The 16,717-nt window shown below is 40.4% G+C and overlaps 1 protein-coding gene across 1 annotated transcript; it reads right to left on the minus strand.

The window, feature by feature from the left end:
• Positions 1-863: 863 nt before the first annotated feature.
• On the minus strand, positions 864-5,855 carry Shisa2 (shisa family member 2). Its single transcript, XM_076872522.1, has 2 exons — positions 5,216-5,855; positions 864-1,437 (listed from the first exon to the last, which is right to left on the minus strand). The coding sequence occupies exons 1-2, from the start codon at positions 5,547-5,549 to the stop codon at positions 884-886; spliced, it is 888 nt and encodes a 295-aa protein (XP_076728637.1). The 5' UTR covers positions 5,550-5,855; the 3' UTR covers positions 864-883.
• Between the last annotated feature and the right edge of the window lie 10,862 nt (positions 5,856-16,717).

Consider the following 16,717-nt stretch of genomic DNA (forward strand, 5'->3'; position numbering starts at 1 on the left):
GGCAAAATTAAAAGCAACCCAGAGAAGTAGTAGGCGATGGTTTTATGATTTCAGTATTTTAAAAAAATCCAATTACTTCTCAGATGTCACAGTAAAGCCAGAATATTGAGATACCATCAAGAAAGGGATGAATGGTTTCATTACTATACCACCCACTACTTCAAGATTAAAATATTTATCCCAGAGTTCTGAAATGTCCTCATTTGTTAAGGAACTACACAATTTCTTTCACTCTCTTTATAATGTAGAAAATCATTTGGTAATAAGATCTCTACACAAGGTAAAAAAGCACAAAGTAGGGCAAAAAAAAGCACAAAAATAGACAATATATATATATCTTTTTACAATGAAATAAGATGTGCCTATGGGATAGTGAGATTGATGACTAATCTCATAGAGTTCAAACTGGTTTCTTTTTATAGTAACTGTGTTATTCATGTCTTCCCTTCACCTTAGATGCTTGTAAAAAAAAAAATAAAATGGCCCAGGTAAAAGGGAGGTAAGTATTCTGTTCTTGTATAGTTAAAACCCAACCACAAAAAGAAATAATAATGATGACATAATAAATCCCTTAATTCATCAGTGTACAAAATTCTTCTGATACCACACCTCAAGGGCACTTAAGGGCTCAAGCATCTGTCACATCAACAACACAGGTGGCGGCTCCAGTGGATGTTATTTGTCCATCATGAATCCATCCATACACTGGGATGAAACACATCCAGGAACGCTAATTCAGAGACATTTCCTACAGTTTGGGGGCACATGAAGCCACACAAAACAACTGTGCCATAAATACCATTGACATGCACAGGCTTCCATCTGGAGAATCCTTCCCAGTTTTTCTCAGCCTTATAAAGGAATCCAGTGGGTGACTTGGGAGTTATACAGTCACCGCAGGGTACATCTTCTGTTCACTGCTAGTGTGGGGGAAGGAGGACTGAATCTGCCTGTAGCCAGGCTGTAGGCCATCCATGAAAGGGGGCACGGGTGTCATGGGCACAGAGTCATGTTGCACTGTGTACCCCACATATGGGGGATGTAGATACTGCCCTTGATGTGGCACAATTTGGGTTGCCTGCTGACAGTTCAGCACGGAGAAATTTGTGGGCATGTTAACATACACATTGTTCATAGTGCCCTCAGGCAAGCAACAGTTGGTCTGTGACCTTGTTGGGGGTGCCCGGGCCCCTGAGTTGGCACTGGAGCTGGAACTGGCAGCTGTGCTGGACTGGCGGGAGGATGACCCCCGGGAAGTACTGGCGCTGGGAATCATGGGGATGGTCTCCATCAAGCGGTTGGCCCCCGGGGCTCTGCTCTGCTGGGGCTCCTGCTTCGGCCGGAGACATCTGCAGCAACAGGCTGCCACAAGGGACCCCAAGATGATAAAGGCCACAAACACAGAGCCAACGATCAGGAATGGCACATAGATGGGCACTGGAGAAAAGGACAGAAACATTATGATTTACTATAAGAATGCAGTTAAAATGGGTGACTGGTGGAGGCAACGATAAATAAGCAACACTGATATCCAGAATCAAAGGACCTAACCTGGACTGGTTAGTGCACATGTTAGCAGTACATAAGATATACCATCTTTTACCAAGTATCGAGGAGAGGTGCCAGGACCCTATGGACATGCTAGCTAGATTGACTCTCAGAAAGGAAACTGTTAATATTTACAGTTAAAGTCATCAATTATAATGATTGAGACATACCCAAGATGGCAAAACATGGGCTTAAAGTATTAAAATTGCTAGGATTCTAATCTTCCTATAATAATGGAACTACCTAAGTTTAAATCTGCCCTAGCAGATTTAGCAGGATGTACCAAATAATTCATTCTTAAGTCTTTCTTTTTTTTTCCAGGAAATATTCTTACATTCCTTGAAAATGTCTTTTGCCATTTTTTTTTAAGCAAGTTCTTTTTCTATAAGTAGATAAATAACAATTTAGGTCAGACTCTGAGCCACTATTATTTCCAAAAAAGAGTATAATGCATGAGAAATCAAGGAAGGGTTTAAACGTCTCCACAAATCTAAAAAAGTTCATCTCACAGAAATTGAAAGTAGAATAGTAGTTTCCAGAGACTAGGGAGAGTAGCAGGAAGGGTCCGGGGGATGGAAAGACTGATCAATGGATACAAGTTTGTATTCAGATAGGAGGAATGAGCTCTGGTGAGCTATGTAGGGTGAGTACAATTTAAAAACAATGCACTTTATATCCCAAAACTGCTAGAAGAGGGCAATTCTGAATGAATTCATCATAAAGAAATGATGTAAATTTACGGTGCTAATTACCCTGAATTGATCATTACCCAATTTTTACATGAATGAAACATCACCTTGTGCCCTATAAATATGTACAATGACTATGTGTCAGTCAAAAATAGCAGAAACTTCTACACACTCCTGTCTGTTGAAGGGATGGGTCCTTGGGTGAGGCATCCTGCCCAGTGTGGGGCATCTAGTGATGAAACTGTGATGTAGAAGGAAAAGTATACTGAGAACAAATATCAGGAACAAAAATCCATTTGTTCTACAAAGGAGTTGCCCACCAGGGGCCAAGAAGGCATGCAGGAAGGATGAGGGTGCAGGGAGGATGCCTAGAGGTTCAGTTGTACCCAAGGTTGTATGCAAAGTCTGTAGAGGAGAAACATGGTATTTATCATACTTAGCATTTATTTAGGTTATATTCTTGAAAAATAAAACCATAAGATTAAAAAAAAAAACACTTTACTAAAACCAGTAGCGAATTCCATTTTTTAAATTATTTTCTTTAAAAAAAAAAAAAAAGAAGTCTTTTGGGAGTCACAGAGATGACACTTTAGAAAGTAGGCTGTGGGGGCAGAAACAGGAAGGGGAAACCTGCAGAAGAAATCTGAGCACTTCCGTAGAATTCCGCTCCATGCTTTAGAACCTGGTATGTTTTTGATATGTTCCTGTCCCATCTCCCTGGCTTCTTCTTCTTCTTTTTTTTTTTCTTCTTCTTCTTTTTTTTTTTTTTTTTGGAGGTACTAGGGACAGAACCCAGGGCCTTGAGCATGCTAAGCAAGCATTCTACCTCTAGCTGCATCCCCCAGACCTCCCTATTTGATTGAAAAATACACTGGATCTTGCCTTGGCAAACCAGTGCCAGCACAAGATCAGATGGGCAGCATTTTAGGAAGAAGCCCATACCTCTGAGGTCAGATCTGCAAATACCCTTTGACTGTCCCTTAGTGCAGTGGGCTTTTTAATTATGCTCCTTTGACTGTTGTATTCCTGGAATCGGTGTTTTTAGAATCCAGCATCACCTGGAATCATTGAGAAATAATACCTTATAAGTAAAACCTACTTTTGAGTAATTTAGCCAAAGGCGGACAATGAAAGATCTCCCTGAATTTCACTGCTGAGCAGAGCCAGTTCTATATATAGTGTCCATTCTGGCAGGCAGAGTATTGCTACAGTGTGCAGCACAGCCGGCCCAAGGAAGCAGTACTACTCTGATTACACTATCACTGCAGGCTAACTATGAAGGGCTAGAGCAGTGGATGCCCAACTTTTTCCTACACATACTATAAACATTTCATTCTCTACATTAAGACACCAGTCCCAAATATGTTATCAAGAGGTAAACAAAAAATAGTAAAAGAGAAAAATAATAATTTACCACCAACACTAGAGCAAAAACTAGCTCAAACCAGTCTCGTCTACATAATGAGTTTTGGGGAGAAATAACTGTTCTCTTTCCAGGATTTTTAATTGGAAGTGTAAATAATTACACAGGGGTAAAGAATGCAGGGCTACTATAAGCCCCACTCCCCCCACCCCCCACAGGCTTAATTAGGCAGGTCGTCCTTCCTCACTGCTGAGGCTACGTGAAAGAAACAGGATTTAAGGAAATAGATTTAAAAGAGGAATGAAGAAGGCACCCATGCACAACACAAGCATCAGGACTAGTGTGATGCCTGCTGATCTGTCCAAAGCCATCCCAACTTTTAGAGATCGTTAATGGGCCCAACTTAACAGACACCTTTTTGTAGCAGTTTGGGCTTTGGCTCATTTTTCCAGGCTTTATTCTGAGGCCACACACTTTGCAAGGCTGGACTTGCATTTTAAGATGGCACCTTTTCTAGAATTACCTTCAGTTCTCCTCTCTTCAGATTCAAGGCAGAGCATCAAGGAGTAGTATGATAATGAAATGCTTCATTACAGAGAATGACACTGAAAAGAGCTGTCTCTTACCAGGTCAACACAGACCCTACTTGGTGTCAATGTCCAGGCAGTTCTACCCCTGGGTGCTGGTATAAAGTCAGTTAATTAATACAACTACAGAAAAATTAGACACCATCTCTGAGACATGCTTGCCATTTGACTCTACCCCTCTCTAATCCCAAACTACACACTCTTTCTCTTGCAAATAAATAAGTGCAGACTTTCCAGGGAGGCAGTCTGGGAAGGCTTCCAAAGAGTGGAGGAAATGTAACCTATCAAATTCTTTTGTAGGTTTGTTTATTTTCCAAATCTGGCTTTGGCAATTAAAAAAATCTATACACACACGTGTTTGTATGTTTGTACATATACACATATATGGGTGCATGTGTGTATATGTGTGTGACTGTATGTATTTATGATCATATATATAATTTTATATACATAATTTAAAAAAAAAAATTTAAGACACAAAGAGCAATGTCACACCTACCAAGTCCATGTGGTAAGGAGAGGCCCGGCCAGGGCAGAGGAGAGAGGTGCAGACGGTTTGAATTCCCTGAGGTCTGGTAAAGTGTACATCACCCACTCCAAAAACCCCAGGAACTTCCTTCCTTCGGAGAAGCCTTCAAGGAAGTGCTCACCATGTCCTTGTGTATCCCCAAGATATTAAGTCCTACGCAGACAGGTCACATGGGAGGGGCAGAGGACCCTGGACAGAAGAAATCTGGGAGCTGTGTGTGGCCACAATGCGGTAGGTGTGTGATTTGTTTCGGAAAATCTAAGCCTTGCCATCCCTTAGCGGACCTATGGGGAAACTGAGGCCAAGGGCAACGAATTGGTGCCCTACTTCGCACAAATTAATGGATGGGAAAGAATGTAGGCTCCACCTCCTGGTCCTAATCCCTTTCCTGAAATCTCAGTGCTCCTAACTCCTTCTCCTTCTCCACGTTCTCAGTTCAGTGCCCTCCATGCAAGTCCAACTGCTCTCCCCTTTCGCACTGGGCCCCAGGTAGCCCTACCTGCCGAGCCGTCGGGGCTGTCTTTGTCCGCCCGACCAGGCTCACCCGCGCCCTGCTGGCGGTCGTTGTCACAGCCGCCCTGGTCCAGACGCGCCTCGGCGCTAGAGCAGCAGTAGCGCAACGCGCAGCTGCCACAGCAGATGGTGGCATCGCCGGCGTCGAAACGCTCGGGGCACTGGAAGCCTATCCGCCAGACGCCCTGCGCGTCCAGCCAGCCGTGGCAGTACTCGCCGCTGGCCCGCGCCCCCGCCGCCAGCAGCGCAGCCAGCAGCAGCTGCAAGAGGGAAGCGGTGTTCAGGGAGGAGGCGGCGGATGAGTGGCGTCCGCCCCACATGGCACCACCCTGGGCGCAGGCGAAGAATCTCCGGAGAACACAGAGTATTCTCGGAGAATTGTGCCCCGTGAATACCGGGACTCTTCGCTGACTATCGCTTCGCGGAGTTTTCCACAAAAGCCACTCCCCTCTGCCGCGACCTCGGGAGCTGTTGACGCCAGGCTGTAAGGCTAGGGCTCCTAAGTCATTCCCTTCAAAAGCTGGGAGACCAGGTCCCTTCCAGGACTTGCCGTCCCAAAGGCACTAGCTGTTTGGGAATTCTCGAGGTGCAGAGTCAGAGGGCGTCCGGGGCTGCTGTCCCTCAATCCTGGAGGCTTCACCCGCAACCAGACCCTCCCCGTGCATCCCCGAGGGGACGCTCACTGGAGCCGACGACTGCTGGGCACTCCGCTGCAGATCTGAAGCCAGGTCACTGCCCCGGGGTTTAAGCGTGGGAGTCCCGTACGCGACTGGGGTGCGTCTCCCCTTCTTTATTCACCTCGCGGGCAGCCAGAAACCGCAAAGAAAGCGGGCAGCGCGCGCAGGGTTCCGAGCAGCAAGTGTAGCGGCCGGCAGCGCTCAGTCTCCGCAGCTCCGAACTCCGTCCACATGGCTGCGGCCACGCCGCCGGGGCAGTCCTCGGCGTTGCGGCTCCCACGCTCCCCTTACCGGTCAATCCTCCCAACGCATGCCGCCCCGGGAGTATCCAGGACACCGGAGAGGGCCCGGCGTACCTCCCGCTACAACCCCGAGGGTCTGCCCGGCTGGCGGCCGCCGCGGCTGCTGCTGGGCGCGGGTCCAAGCGAACTGCTGATCCTGGCTCCTCGATTGTAGCGCGATTCCCCGGGCGCCAGGCAGCCTCCGTCCGGCTTTCCCTCTCCCCCTCGCTGGTGCGCCCTCAGGAGGTGAGCGCCGATAGGAGCCTCCCACGGAAGTTTCAGTCCTCGAGGCTAAGGGAGAAGCCGAGCTCCGCGGACGTCTGCACACTCTCTGCGCTCGGCGCCAGGCCAGCTCCGACTCGACTCGGTGCCGCGCTGCGCTGTGCTCTTATGAGAGGCCAGGGACTCCCTGGCGCGCATGCGTGCTGCGCGGGCTTCCCTCCTCCCCTGGACGTCCAGAGGCGCCCGGCAGCCCTTCACTTTCGGACACCGAAAGGTGTGGCCCTGGGCAGGCAGAGGCTGGCTAGAATAGGCGCGGGAGAAAACAATTTAAGCAATCCAAGCCTTGCTAGCACAATAACAACAGGGGTGATAACAGAAGCAACCCAAACGTGCTTAGTGAAGATATTTGGTTCTCAAAACTTCCGGAAGGATTAGAATCTTTCAGTTTTACAGATGATGAAGTCGCCATTCGGATGACCTGTGCTTCTCACCTTCCAGCCGCTGATATCCTGGCCCACCGAAGGAAATACTCGGTTGTTCGTGGCAGCGTTGTCCCTCCTGGGCTGTGTTGGTTTCCACCACAAGGAGCGTGGACGAACTAAGAGACATCCCAAATTTGGCTCCCGACTGAATGAGTTGTGTCACTTTATTTTATTTTGTCTGTATCTGGGTGTGGCGATTGAACAGATTTCAGCAGAAAGGTGCCTCCGTCCAACATTCGGTCTCAGTGGTTTAGACAGCTGCAGCCTGGGCGAAAACGAAGCTCAGACACACCAGAAATTCGGCTTTGATGAAAGAGAAATTAATAGCTTCTGTCTTTCGGAAGCTGGAAGAACAGGTGCTGACGCTATTAAAGCAACCGCGCTTATTTTTAAAGGAACTAGTTCCCCTTCCCACAAGGTAGGGTAGTCAGAGGATCTTGAATTTTAGACCCAGCCCTACCAGGAAAGAATTCTCAAGTGTTGCTGTTCTCAATTTTTTCGTCTATGAAGTGGAGCAGAGGATGTGATGAAAATTTAAGGTCCCTTCCAAGTCTGCAACCACAGAATACAAAGCAGTTTTATTCATAGCAAAGATGCTCTGGTTTAAACAACCATTGGACACTTAATGGGAAGCCTCAAACGTTAGTCACTGTCTGTTCACCCCAACAAAGTCAAATAAAGAATAAATTCTACTCCACGTTCCCCCTCCCTAACACCTTATTCTTTTCTCTAAATCTTTCTCCAAGTACTGCACTTTATTTCTTAGCAGGTCGTTTGTTTATTTTTTAGCTACATAAAATTATGAATTTAAATATACTATTTACTAACTTAAACTAATAAGTTAACAAAATTTCAGTGTCGATGTATTATTAATCTGACACATGCAAAGCACTGTCAATGTGCTTTGCTTTGTGTTGGGTACTAGGGAGTCACCAAAGTGTCAGATATTATTGCCATTCCCTCAAACAAGCCAAAGGTATCTGGGGTAAAACAAATAAATTAGACAAAAAATTGAATAAGCAAAAATGAGTATGATAAAATCTATGAGCAGTGCTGTTTAAGGCCCATGTAAGGGGTTAGTGTGAGGGAGAGACCAGAAAAACCACCAGAGGACTGGGACTTAAAATTAGGCCAGGAGAAGCCAAGGGGAGACTTCATTTTTCAGATGTGTCACTTTCTTAGAAGATACTATTAGCTCTCATTTATTGAGAGCTTACTGTGTTCCAGGCATTGTGCCAAGAGTTTCACATGCACGATTTCATTAAATCTTTACAGCTACCCCATAAAGAAGACATAATTACTATTCTCATTTTACTAGCAAGGCTGACTTTCCCCATCTGTATGGATAGAATGTCAATTTGCCTGAACTTACCTACCTAACCCCAAAGCCTGCCCACCACACTGCTAGTAGCTCTGGGGTCCACTGAAGGAAGCCTATAATTGTCTGAGCTGAGCATCAATCTCCACATGGTTAGATATCATTTTCCCATGACAGCTTACATTGATTTATGTGTTATTCTGTTATTAGGTGTTATTTTAAATGTTTTATTTAAAAACAAATGATGCAGAAGATTTGTAGTTAGTACAGGCAGTACTTAGTATAGGCATCCACTCTCCATTTATCCCTTTCTCCAAAACACCCACAATTTGTCAAGAGTTTGCTTATAAAGAAAAAAATGATGGGGCCGGGCTGTAGCTCAGTGGTAGAGTGCTTGCCTAGCATGTGTGAGGCACTGGGTTCAACCCTCAGCACCACATAAAAATAAATAATGATATAGTGTTCATCTACAACTAAAAAAAAAATTTAAAGAAAAAAATGATTGAGCATTTCATATTGAAATTGATTGGGTAACCTGGTAGTGCTGTCGTGTTTTGTTTTTTTTTTCACCCCCAAAGTCTACTTTATAGTTGGTGAACTATGGAACTTAAGCAAATTCGTCCTCTTTTTTTTTAATTGTTATGTCTTTTATTCCTTAAAAGTTAAGGAAAGATGACCTATTTCATTGCTACGTCATATGGTAAATGTCTCTAGTACTCAGAGTTCCCTTACATGGCTCTGTCTCTTCCCCTAACTTATTTTTCTTTTTCTTTGTGTACTTAGTATATTGCACTGAAATTTTTCAAAATAAGTTGACAATTACTTATGAACTTCTCTATGGGACTTGTTCCTGGGAGATATTAAGATGGTTTTGTTCCCTGCAGAGGAAATAAAAAGAAATTTCCTCACTGTCCTTAACAGACAGTCTAAACTATTTTACTAGTCTCTTCTGAGAAACTATAATACTCATAACACACAGGTAGTGGCAATAATAATCTATTACAATCAAAACTAAATGTCATCTGCCAAAATATATTTAAACACATATACTTCTCTTTTAAGAAGTTGAATTCTCTAGACTTTAAAAGTTGCATTTTCAGCATTTGCCTTTCAGTGTGTTGGTATATATATGAATAAAATATAATTGATGATTTAAAAACAGTCCTCTACATCTATCTTCACTAGAGCAAGTTGAAAATTGTATAGCTAAAGAACTGTAGTTATAACTTTGCTAACTGAAGTTGGTACAAATCGTATGGAGGTAATCAGATTTCATTCGGCTGGCAGTTCTAAAAGCTGCAAGCTCTACTTTGTTTTTCTTCAAGTTTCAGCAAGATCAGAAGGTTCTTGCTATCTGTACCCCCATCAGCAGTCTGTTTAGGGAGAATGACTTTCACTAGGTTCATTCATATTTTTCCTTTCTTTTTTTCAAAAAAACAAGCATATTGAGAATTCACATTTGGTTTACTAAAAGTTCTTTTAAGTGCTTAGTATGTGTTACCAAAAGGGACCTCAAACCTAAAAAAATATGCTAATTTAAATTTCTTGTAATTTTGTCTCATGATTGCTTAAACTGCATATGAATATCAAACTTGCATAATAAATTTTTTGGAAAAATATCTTTCTTTTTGCTTTAAATTTTCCATCCTCTTTCATCTTCCATCTTTTTTTTGTAATGAATACATTGATTTCTAGAAAAATAATTTCCATATTTTGAATTCTTTTTTCCTCATAGATCATTAACTTCAGACATTTAAGAAAATTCTCTCCCTTTATCCTCCCTACATCTTACCCCATTGTTTTACTGAATTCCTATTTTGATGTTTATTATTGTCATCTTTTCTTTTGGAAATATGGAGTGAAAGAACATTCAGGACTGTTAATAATGCCTTCATGTAAGGGGAGGGGGCTAAGCAAAATCATCATGTGACAACACAAAGATGATAGCAAATATTTGCAAATCATATACATTCATATATTTTTCTAGTATCCAAAATATATAAAAACTCTTACAACCCAAGAACAAAAAGACAACCCAATTTACAAATGGTTTAAAAAGTTATTTCTCCAAAGAAAAGCTGATGACCACAGGAAAAGATGTTCATTTTTACCACTAGTCTTTAGTGAAATACAAATCAAAACCACAAGATATCACTTTGCTCCCACTAGGATGGAAAAAATAATAGAAAATACTGTTGGTGAGGAAGCAGAGAAATTGGCACTCTCAGACATTGCTAGCAGAAATGCAAACTGGTTCAACCTGTGCAAAGCAGATACTCCCTCAAAAAGTTGGAAATAGAGTACTATAAAACCCTGAAATTCCACTAGTGTTTATAACTCCTCAGATGTGTATGAGTTATTCCCCCCTACACCAAACAAATGGTGTCCTCTGCTTCAATTCAATTCCGAGACTACCTAGAGATGGAATCAGATCCCACATACAAATCTACAAAAATTTAGTTAATAAATTAGGCACAGTAAAAGATTAACACTAATAATAAAATAGAACAGTGATGACAATATGTTGTAATAAATAAAAGCATCACTACTTTTGTGCTATGGGATAAAAGAAAATATGACTACTTGGACATAAGCATTGTAGTAGCATGATTACCAAGATGGCTACAAGGTGACTAATGGCTAAGTAGGGAGATGCTGGACAAAGGAGTTCTGCCCTGGACAGAAAGGGATAGTGTGAGATTTCATCATGCCACTCAGAATGGCATGCAATTTCAAACATATGAATTTTGGAGTTATGGAATTTTCCATTTAATATGTTCAGGCCAGAGTTGGTTTCCAGTAACTGAAATCAATGAGAATCGGGGACTGCCATACAGTTTTCCATGGCCCCATCCCCACAGACTTATATTTGAGACTTAAGGTGTGATAAGAGAAAAATTCTGAGATGTCCTCAATTTAATTACAAAAGGCTGGAAGAGGAGGAAAGGTGGGAGAAATTAATTAACTCCAAGCAGAAAAAAAGATTGCTTCATAGCCCTGAATATGTTAAAGCAACTCAGATTCCATCACAAATGCTAAGGCCGCTGCATCCTGCTTGCAACCCCATCCAACCCAGAAGCAAAAAGTACTTCTCCTTATAGATGCTCATCTTATTCCAAAGCCCTTCCCCAGATTTTTATTACGAAGAATGTTCTTAGCTCTGGTCCAGTAGACATTTTTCCAACTGCTACCTATCTCTGATGCTGGGGGCCTAAGAACTTGTCCCAAGAATGTTTATTTTTTCCTTTCTCGCCAGCATCTGTAATGGCTCCATAAATCCTTTATTTCAGAAATCTCTCAATCTCAAGAGTTTGGATATAGCAGATGATAGAGATCTGCAATGAAAAAAGAAAAAGAAACTAACTACTTGAGAAAGTGACTGGTGCCAGCTTCATGCATGAAGGTCGCTCGCATATGGTAGTCTTCACTTTGGGGACCTAGTATTGGTGTGCAATTTCATGGCCAATATCATCCATGTCACCGGGGGTTTTGCCCTCTGGAAAGGAGGAACCCTTAAGAGGAAACTGCTCAGTTTGGTGGTCACTAGGAAGATGTCTTTGAGAAACCTGGGGGTACTTCCCAGGACTGAGAAGAATTTCTGGGTATGGTGGGGCTTGTCCCTGGAAAGCAAGAGGTAGAGAAATGTTTAATACTTGTATAGTGTGAAGCCATGCTGTTTAATATCCAGGCTGAAAAACTAGATTGCTTAAAGATAATTTCATATTTTTTTTTATTAAAACAATTCAGAAGACACTTTCAGATCCTAGGTTCCTTGAGATTTCTCAGAATGAAAAAAAAAAAAAGAAAAAAAGGAAGTTTCCTTTATCCTGGGTGTTTAGATTTGATACAAATAAAAATTTCCATTATCAAAGCTGTCTCACCAGTCTTCGGGTAAAAATATAAAAAGATAAAAGAACCATTGTGCTTCTTACATTAGCAGGAAAGGGAATGATGGAATTCACAGTGTAGCCTCACAGTGGTAGTAATTATTCCCATCCAAACACATTAACTTTTCCAAACCAAGTGCAACCCCTTCTCCAGTTTTACGGTCTCAACCATAGTTTTGTACCTTTTGGATTAGTAAAAGATTTTCTTTGGCTTTTGCAAGAAGGCAATCTCTCAGGAAACAATTGAATTAAACTCTGTTTGTTTAAAGAGAACTTGGATAGTAACTCACATCTGCATTTCCTCAAAACGGAGAAATAAAAGGAGAATGTTCTGCATTGTGTGATATTCAAATAAATGGGAAAACATTTAACAAATTCCATGTCCTGAAAATGCTAGTCTCCCAATAACACTTTAAGATTTGTTAGGTCTTTAAGATTATTTTGCAGCTTTACAGTATCCAGGACACTTGCTTCATATTGTAAATTCTTATATAACAGTTATCTGGAGAGCCTCCAACTAGCCAGCATTCATTTCCTAATTAGAGGGAAAGTTTTATGTTTTTTTTTTTAATGTTAGAAAATATACTTGAATAGGCTGAAGCTCAATCAGTTAATAACTGCTATTTATTAAGCATCTGGCAGGTCCTGGGCATTGTGCTAAATTCTTTGACATCATTATAATGTCTCTTCTAATAAGCACATTATTAAATAGGTTAAAAACTGTTCAAATTTATTCCCTTTCTAAAATTTCCTAATAATCTAAAATGAAATGCCCAACCTGTGCAGAATGTCATCCAAGTAACTTTAACACGAGAATTGCTAGTATGCCTTTCCCAGTTTTTATTTTTAATGAATTGTTCTCTAATGTTACACAAATGAGATGATATGTCTTATCAGAAAACATAAACAAGTCATTGGTATTCTTAATTTCTCTAAACAATTTCCTTTTCAGTGGGTAGCAGTTTGATTTAATAAGGCACACATACTTTTAGTTATTTTATTCCTGGAAGTGGGTCAATTTATTTTGGAAACACGAGGACCTGAAAAAAAATATTGGAAAAATGGAAAGCAGAAAAGTATAGAAGGATTTAAGATGATTATCACTGGGCATGAAGAAAATAAAGTTGACAGGAAGGGAGAAGACTGCTTCCAAACTATCTTCAACAGTATGAAGAAGTGGGTGAGGTAGGGTAGCTCAGTGGTAGAGCACTTGTCTGTCATATACATGCACAGGCCCCTTGAGTTGGATCCCTCATTCCTCAAAATCAAAAACAAAACAAAACAAAACAAAACAAAACAAAAAAAACCTTGCCAATTAACTTCTAGTTTTGGAGAGTGAGGGGTAGCCATGCCAGTTGATAGGACCAGGACTAGTTAAACACTTGAGATTAGAAATCAATTATTCCTAAAATCATACTAAAAAACATAATTTTTTCAGGTTTGTGATAAAGAAAACAACAAATATGTCCTATACTGGTTCTTTTAACCTTGGGCAAAGTTGGTGACTTTCTTCCAGTAAAACATTTTTAATCAAGACAAAATTGTGACTTCTACTAAATGTATCAGGTAATTTCCAATAGTATTTTTAACAAAAACTCTAGAATAACATCTACCTTTAATATTTTGTTTTTCTTGCAGCGCTGGGGATTGAACCCAGAGCCTAATGTATTTCAGGCAAATGCTTTACCACTAAGTTACACCCGCAACCCTGCATTTTTAGTACTTCTGAGAATGAGAAGAAAGGTTGAATGAAAGAATAACTTATTGCCTAAGGGCTATAGGAGACCTGGTCGCTCTTACAGGAATCCTGGTCCATCTGTAGAAGTCATATAATTCTAATTCCTGAACACTCTAAAGCCATCCAGAGTTAGTTTCAGATGTAGGCAATTTACATTTATAGACGGGGTCAAGCAAATTGGACAGTTTAAGTAAGCCCTCAATGAATGGGAACATAAATATGTTAGGTCCAATAAATGGTCATATTTATGGAGTGTAGTAAAACCTCTATCTCTCTACACTTGGAGAAACCTTGCCAACTGTACTGAATGTAGTGATCATGATATTGAGTGCAGAAACTACAGGAGAGACAAAATTCAAATTGAACTTACAATTTCTGTAGTTCTTTTTTAGATTCACTTGAATATTCAATATCCCCATGGTAGAAAATGGATAATAGATGCTAAGAAACAAAGGAAAAAATAAGAAAAAAAAATCCCAGAAAACAAACCACTTCCTTTTGAACCCATTCATACATTTCCAGAATCTATATATGGCTCCCAAATTCAATCTAATTTTTAAGAAAATATTAGCCATGTACAGATTGATAGGAAGAGAAGGATTACACCAGACTCTGAAGTAATAAAAAATAGGTAAGCAGCACCACATAACAGTTCTGAATGCTGTTTTATTCTTTGTGATAAGTCCTTGTCTTAGAGGTGAGGTTAAAGATCTGGGCTTGGTTTACTTTGAAGACCAAGTATGAACTAGGCTTGGTAGCATGAACTTGGCATTCCAGCTATTTGGGAGGCTGAGGCAGGACGATTGCCCAGAAGTTCAATGCCAGCCTGGGTGACATGGAAAGACTGTAAAACAGAGAGGAGAGGGAGAGGGGAGGGAGGGAAAGGGAGGGAGACAGACAAAGGAAGGAAAAAAAGAAGATAAGTTCTGAGTGTTAGACTAAATATATTTAGTCTACAAATTTCAGAAAGCTTGACCTCCAGTTGTCAAGCTCCAGTTCAAGAACCAGTAGTGACACAGGCTGGCAATTCAGTGACTGAGTCAGGAACAGGAGCAAGCTCTAACCCAGGTGATAACACAATAAGTGAAATGTGACTTCCCTATGAAAATATTTTGACATTGTCATGTCTTTAATTCATTGGATATTCAAAGATACCCAAAGATACCTAGGATAAAGAAAATTTATTCATGAAAACTAGGTAGTTCATGAACATCAACTCTTCATAATTTCTTATTTAATGACAACTGCATTTAATTTCACAGTCAGTTATAGATCTCAGCAAACTTCAACTTTCACTGTATTTTTCCCCCTAAGAAGTAGGGTAAGGGCTCTAGTTTCTGCCAATAATAAAATCACATTATGTCTGATTGACCAAAACAAAGAAACCTGTTTTTTCTTAAGTTTTTTTTTCCCCCAATACTGAGGATTAAAACTCGGGCCTCACACATGCAAGGCAAACACCCTACCACTGAGCTACATCATCAGTCTTTGTTTTACTTTTTTATTTGAAAATAACTTCAAACTTAAGGGAAAAGTTGTAAGAATAAGTAGAGTACAAAGAAATCCTATAGACCTCTTTATCAGACTCACCAATTGTCAGCATTTGGGACAATCTGTTTTATGTCTGTACAGTGACTCATAGAAATGTATTAACCCTGCTCCTTCTAATTTGAGACTGTCATATAGAAATGTAGACAAGAGCACCAACATTGATGGCTACATATGTTTGGTAGAATAGAATTAAACCCATTCTCTTACACTAGTCATTGATTTATGCTTTTTCCCTCTTTTCAACAAATTATTAAATCTGAATCATATACTTGTAAGAACATTACTTGGATACCCACTCCCAACAGCTTAGCTAACTTTATATGTATTACAAGGCTAAACTTTGGCTTTAAGTATTAAATTGAAAAATAAAATCCCAGTCTTTTCAGGACAGAGAAAAATATATGAAAGTCATAACCTTCCCCACATTTTTTAGCTTTGGCTCTTGCACTCCCTCTTCTGGCTAAAAGCTGGCAATGGAACAGTTCAATTAAACATGTGGATCTTAAAATTAGTTTTATAACACAGAGTCTCCAGATTTGAACTATAGTTTTAAACAAAAGGAAGGCACTGAGATGATACCAGTGAAAAAGAAATTTAAAATATTAGTAAAAAGATGACTTCAATGTGGAAATGGCATCCTCTGCTTACCTTTGGAATGTCAAACTGAGAAGCCAAGTTTTCATGGCCAGTGGCAGAATCAGGAAAGGAAGAAGTGGGGGTAAAATTCGGGGATCAGACTGTTATGGTCTGAAATAAGCAATATAGTTTCATAAGAGACAAGTCATAGATTATTAATAAGTCATACTGATAAATCATAGGCTATAGATTAATAGATATAAATCAATAAATAGAAAATAATAAAAATAAAGTTAATGTTAAGATAGTTAAATATGTTTTAAGCTTTAAGATAAAAAATAACAATATATTAGTATAAACATATAGCCTTTATAGTACCTAGATATAAGACTTAAAGATGTTAGTGATAAGGTATAGATAATAAAAGTTATAAGTGTGTGTGTGTGTGTCTGTGTATGGGACCACAGGTTAACTATAGTCATAGGCAATTATTAAGATAATATATGTTAAGTTACAAGATAGAAATAATTAAGACATATCATATTAAGGCAAAAATTGTTGTAGGACAACATTAATAAGCATGGCTAATGTGACTCCATTGCTATTCCTGTAGGCAAGAGCCATTTCTGGGAAATCAGCGTCTGAGCTGTCTTCCCCCAAAGAGTTGTGTTTACTGTACTTTGTACTCTGCAAATGTACAAAAACCCAAACTGTACACCCACCTTAGAGGGTCTTTAGTTCTGCTTAGGGGCTCTT

This window comes from Callospermophilus lateralis, chromosome 12 (genome assembly GCF_048772815.1).
Source record: "Callospermophilus lateralis isolate mCalLat2 chromosome 12, mCalLat2.hap1, whole genome shotgun sequence".
Taxonomy (NCBI): Eukaryota; Metazoa; Chordata; class Mammalia; order Rodentia; family Sciuridae; genus Callospermophilus; species Callospermophilus lateralis.

Coding starts and splice junctions, on each gene's coding strand:
- Shisa2 (XM_076872522.1), bottom strand. CDS start 5,549: ATGTGGGGCGGACGCCACTCATCCGCCGCCTCCTCCCTGAACACCGCT. Junction 1,438..5,215: donor CAGCCCCGACGGCTCGGCAG/GTAGGGCTACCT, acceptor CCTTTTCTCCAG/TGCCCATCTATGTGCCATTC.